The sequence below is a fragment of the Parasteatoda tepidariorum genome, chromosome 9 (genome assembly GCF_043381705.1).
Source record: "Parasteatoda tepidariorum isolate YZ-2023 chromosome 9, CAS_Ptep_4.0, whole genome shotgun sequence".
Lineage (NCBI taxonomy): Eukaryota > Metazoa > Arthropoda > Arachnida > Araneae > Theridiidae > Parasteatoda > Parasteatoda tepidariorum.
Window position 1 is genome coordinate 2,163,961 of NC_092212.1, and position 6,380 is coordinate 2,170,340.

At 35.9% G+C, this 6,380-nt stretch overlaps 1 protein-coding gene across 1 annotated transcript in view; it reads left to right on the forward strand.

Moving 5' to 3' along the window:
- LOC122270048 (O-acyltransferase like protein-like) overlaps window positions 1-6,380 on the forward strand; it is a 64,657-nt gene that overhangs the window by 55,223 nt on the left and 3,054 nt on the right. The window contains exon 16 of the mRNA XM_071185293.1: window positions 4,675-4,817. Coding sequence (XP_071041394.1) covers window positions 4,675-4,817 — 143 coding nt within the window. The remainder of the gene's footprint in view (window positions 1-4,674; window positions 4,818-6,380) is intronic.

The window sequence follows — 6,380 nt, forward strand, 5'->3', positions numbered from 1 at the left end:
GTTTAAATGAAAACGAATACCTTGGTGTACTTACGAATACTTCTGATTGAAACTAAAATATTTTGTCAGTTGACAGTATTGAAGTTAATTGAGCAATTACTTGCAATGGTATTTGCTTTTGAAATATTACTTAGAATCAAGTTATTAATATTGCATGTTTTAATTTGTTTGTAATTTTTGTAAAGTTTTTTTTCATCAGGTTTTAATTGTTTATAGTTTAAAATTTAAATTACTGGGGGGGGGGGGGGAGATAAAGCACCATATAGGGAGCGTCCGGCATCCTACAAGATCAACAATGATTTGAGTTAGGCTGTACCACGCGTGCTTCGGAAACGGAGATTAATCTCCGGCTAATGCCCTCCTATAGTAATGTGTTAAATAATATTGCTTCCTCGCTTTATATAAGTTTATAATATTGCTTGTATTGAAATTGCTTTATATAAGTTTATAATGTTGATAATAAGTTATTCTGACATTTTACAATCCTATCATATTCTCTCTATGTGATGTTGGTGCAGAAAAATTGCCGGCTAATCTCCAGGAAAACGACTTTAAGTTTGTTGTAATGTAATTGCGAAAATGTAATTGCGTAGCAATTATCGGTGATTGGCGAGAGGTAGTGAGCAGGGGGAGGAGCCCTCTAGTATAGATATATTAGAATTAAGTTTTTTTTAAAAAAAGTTTCAACAAGATGGCGCTGTACTTTCGGCAGAGTTTTTTTTTTTTATAAGAACACAAATGCTGTTGGACTGTTTATAGTCCTAAACAGTTATATTCCAAAACGAGAAAACACGTTATTTAATAGAATAGATTGTATAAACCTCCTACTACGACGCAGCAACCTCCTTTCAACTACAACTGATGAACGATGACTTGCAGTGCCATCTGTTCAAAATTTTTAAAACTAAATTCCAAAAATTCCGGTTTATACGTTTTATAGCTTTAACATTAAACATAACGTTTGTTTAACAGCGAAATCTTTCATTTTGAAATCAGTCTGATGGACACCCGGTACAACATAACACTGGGAAAATAATGGATCTTGTTTTTTCCCGTAGCGATGCTTCAAATTACATTAAAAAACGGAAATTGAAATGAATCCGAGTTTTCCGAATTAACTAAATGAATTGATGTCACGTGGAATAAAACTCATTGCGTCCCTTTTCATTAACTCTAAATTTCAATCCTATTTTTTTTATTCAACCAACATTCAATTAAATATGTGTATCCAAGGTTAATATAAAACCGCCTCCTCCTAAAAAAGGGTATTCGGTGAAGCTTTTAGATCCGTCACCGCGATAGAGAGGGGGGGGGGCACACCGGCGAATTCCTTCCGTGGCATTTATTGAGCGAAGAAATAAAATGACAGAAATCAATGGCAACAACTGGGAATTGTATGCAACATAAAAATTTATAAAACAGTATTTATAGTTGTGGTGTTCTTCTTGTGGACATTTCAAGTTTTTGTAAGGTCAAATGACCCTTATAAAAGTTAAAACTAGGTAAAATTGAAATCCAAACAAATCAAACCAAGATGTTTCATGTCATTCAATATTCACCAGTATTCAAAGTCAATCCAGTGTTCATCAAAATTCGTGTGATCCAAAAAATATGAAGGGGACCGGAAAATAATGTCAGTCCGGCATATTAAATATTCGTTAGTCTTAAAAACCAATTCATATTTTTCTTCGATCCATTTTGATTCATTTTCGATCCAGTGTTGAATGGTTGTTACCAACGAAGGTGAATACGTTATTGATTTAAACTAAACTTGCAAATATCTATTGCACCGAAACAACGTTACTTTCCGCCCCCGCCCACCCCCCTAATACATAATGACGACGACAAAATAACAATCATTAATATCGAAGAAAGTGAAATAAAAGTAACGCAATTTTTGGTGACTTTCATTCACTTTAAAACTTCTTTATTGGATGATTAGTTACGAAAAGAGAAAGAAAAGAAAATTTTTGCCCTAACTAATTGAAATGTTACTTTCTGTAAAATCACGATGAATTTCTGGATCTCGTGTTAAGGCCTTTCAAATAGCACTTTTAAAAACCAACTTGATTCCAAAAATATATCGAATTTAAATCACAATCACTTTACTAAATTACCAACCTTTACAGTTTACAACTCTATCGAACTTTCCAGGAAAATTTCATTTTTATATTTAAATGGATAGAAAAATTTTATATTTAAATGGATGCTTTCCTATTCTATACATGGCTTGATAAATTTAATTTAATTTTATAATTTTAATTACCACCGTTGAACAATCGACCCAATTTAGGGTTTATGCTACTTATGTTCAACTCCGTAGCCTTGTCATTTTGAACCCAGTTCAGAAGACTAGAGAACTCATGGATCAAGTACTGAGAGAAATATTATCTTCGTGGAGGACTTTTTGATGGAACTGACCCCCATTTGCAATACTTGGAGAGAAAACCGTGAGAACTTTACACGGTTAGATTGACGGCAAGGGGATTCTAACTCATGGTTCGTCTACCGCTGAGGAAATTTTACGTCAGCACTGTAGTCGGTGAGAGCCGGGTGCTGAATTCGCATCGATCAGAGATCGTGGGGATGCGAACCCGGTTCACCTCATTGGGAGGCGAGCCCTATCCGTCGTTGAACAGTCGATCCAATTTTTCGGGTATACGACCTTTATTTTTTAACTTCGTAGCCTTGTCATTTTGAACCCATCCAGAAGACAAGGAAACTCCTGGATCAGCAAGTACCCCCAGAGGTATTGATTTGTTATGGGAACACGGAGGACTTTGCGAATCTCGACAGATTTAACGTGCATCTCTCGCCATTTAATCTACACGGGAAGTCCTTATAAATTTAATTTAGAATGATTTTTAACCTACACTGCAAGGCTATTCCATACGAGTCGTTTACCAGAAAAGCGATAAAAGAACAGCCAAGACAAGAGACATAATTTCAAAAACATGGCTGGTGGACCCCGGCTGTCTGCAGCTTCTGGTGGGTTTCTATCCCGTTATACCAGTCCCTCATAATTAATAAGGTTTAAGTTTAATTATACAATTTCAATGATTTTAGAAAGTTTACATTTATTTTTTAAAAAAAAGCATGTTTTTTCCCATTTTGCAAAGATTTTTAGTGTGTTTAATTATTTATCCGTAGTGATAAGACAAAATTATTTAATTTATTAATGATTAGGAAATGTAACCCCAATTTGAATACTTCGACTTCAAAAACGTGTTCTTTTCTTTTCTTAACTAGGTATATTCTTATTTGGCTAACATGATGACGACATTCGCTCTGACGGTTCCTTTCTATTTGATCTTGGAAGTCCCACTCACTCATGTGGACAGAATTATATTTTCCCACAATCAGGAGAAAACAACCCAACAGGACAACAACTTGTCACCGGAAAAACTGAATTGGAATCCACAAAAGGATATTTCGGAAAATGTGATTACACTGACAATTGTGAAAACTCCCCTCTAAAGATTCTAATAAAAAAAGATTCCAAATTATAAACAGGACTGTGTTATACAATATAGAGTCAATAAACTTCGGTTAAAACGAAAACGCTTAACACGATTTTTTGCTTAAGACGAAGAAAAACTGTTTAAAACTGTGTTATATAGTCAAACATTGTCAAAACAAAAATGCTTAATACGAATTTTCGTTTAAGACGAAGGAAAACTGTTTCTTTGTCACGTTTTCTTAGAAAACATTAATAATTTCAAAGACATTATTAATTTTAAACATTATTAATTAATTCATAATGATATAAATACTACAATCTTCCAATAACTTTGATTTTATTTTATTTTATAACCGTCGTTGAACAGCCGATCCTATTTTTTGGGTATACGACTTCTAATGCTCCGTAGACTTGTCACATTGAAGGAAATTCCTGGATCAAGTATTGGGAGAAGTTTGCCTTCGTGGAGGACTTTTTGATGGAACTAAACCGCATTTGCGTTACATGGATAGGAAAACAACAAGAATCTCCCATGGTTAAACTGACGGCAAGGGGACTCTAACTCATGATTCGTCTACCATTAAGGATATTTCACGTCAGCACTGTGGTCGGTGCGAGTCGGATGCGAAATTCGTATCCACCCGTCACCACTGGGATTCGAAACCGGTTCATCTTATTGGAAGGCGAGCGCTCTATCCCCTGAGCCATCGCGACTCAATAACATCGATTAGACGATTTTTGCTTTTTATTAGCCATCACTTTTTGCATTGCTATGCGGTAATATTATACCATTAAAACAAACTTCTGCCATTTAATACGAAATAAAAATAGTATTTAATGAAAACAAATTCCTCCCTTTGAAGTGACTTTCTTGTGTGAAATCCTTTTTCTGAAAACAGAGTTTAGGGGACTGAAATGAGATTGTCTTTAGTTCACCAAATGGGTGACGTCACCACATGAACACGTTAGGGTTAAAAACAGAATGACCCTTTGAAAATTGTTCTCCCTGCTGAAAATCTTGCTTTACCCTGCATTTGAGATCATCATTCTTTCGGGGGCGTTTCATTGACGCATTGTTGGTTTTAACTGTGTTCATGGAGTGTTCGTTCGCTGGAACAGCTGTATGCGATAAAGTTTTGTATGCGACTTGGGAAGAATGTGACGGAAACTCATCCCATGCTTCAAGACGACTTTAAGAAGGAATGCATTTCGAGATTTCAGTGTGGAAGGTGGCACAAGGCCTCCAAGGAGGGTCGGGAGAAGGTCACCGACGAGCCTTGTTCTGGAAGCCCAACCCGATGAAAACGTCCAGCATGTGAGTGAAGGTTTGGAGTCAGACAGTCGGTTAAACATTCAGGTAATCGCTAACACCCTAAACTTGTCAAAATGTGTGGTACATGGGATTGTGACGGAGGATTTGCAAATGCAAAAGGTCTGTGCCAAAGGTGTTGACAGAGGAGCAAAAAGAAGCTCGAGTTTTGCGCAGTGAAGAATTGCTGGAATTGATGAGTTGGTGCCCCAGCCTATCTATAGCCCTGACTTGGAGCCGTGTGACTTTTTTTTGCTCCCACGACTGAAAAGAGAACTGAAAGGAAAGCACTGGGAGTCGGTGGAGAACATCCAAGCTCATCTTACAAGGTTCCTGAGAGGCATTCCCATCGAGGAGTTCCAGGGTGCCTTCCAGACGTGGCAGAATCGTATCCGCAAGTGTAGTGATGCACAAGGGAACTATTTTGAAGAATTTTAATCATTTATACCCATAGGATCAATAAATCTATTTTCCCCCAGAAAATGCGCATTACTTTCAGAACGCACCCTGTATTCCTTCGTCGTTTATAAAGAATCAAGAACGAATTGAAACGACTTGTACAAATGTTACCCATTTTCGAATCGATATTAACTCAAAACGAACATAAAATGTTGCACCACAGATAAATTATTTGATATCTCTGTTTTAATTGTGTGCTCCAAAAACACTTGAACACCTTTTGCTATTTTTTATCGGTTAATACGAAATTTGACGAATACGAAAAGAATGTTGCTATCTTTCAACTTCATCTTAATGAATTTCCATTATTTTTCATCATTAAATATTGATACTTCATCTTTTTATTTTATCCTCTGCATAATGCTACTCGTCTAGAAATTACAAAAATATAAATACTTTTCAACTCTTTAAACTTGTTTCCTCTTGATCAAATTACAAAAAGTTAAACTATGCATACTTAGTTAAAATAAGCATATATAAAATATACATTATAGTTAGTGTATCCTAAATCCATATATTTTTAAAACTGAAATCAACAAGGGTCTCTTTATATATAAGTAAAGATGAAACCCTTTTTTTAAACTTCTAAAATCCTTCTATGAGCAAATACAAAATTTCCTATTTATTTTTGACAACACTATAAACCACTGAAATTTTATTTCATAACCGTCGTTGAACAACCGACCCAACTTATCGGGTTGACGACTACCAATGTTCAACTCCGCTGCCCAGTAATTTTGAACGTAAAATGATGTCTGATTTTTCGTTGGAAACTCAACTTTTTATATTTCAAATATCTTTTGTTTCTTCTCATTCTCGTCTGGCAAGTCTTGGAAATTCACACCTGTTTTTTCCAATTTGTATACAGGGTCTTTATAATTAAAGTTCCATTTTGAAATGGCTATAAAAATAAAACTTCCCGACCAAATGTCATCAAACTTGGTAAATGTCTATAAAGGTCTGGTTTCTTAGGACAAGCGCCTTATCTGGGCGTCAGCGGGACGTCAACGTTCCGCTGACGCCAACAAAACACTGGTTTGTTAGCTCAAGGCCTGGTTTCTTAGAACTAGCGCCTTATCTGAGCGTCAGCGGAAAGTTGACGTAGAGCTGACGCCAAAAAAATACTTTTTTGTTAGCTCAGCGTGAGCAGTC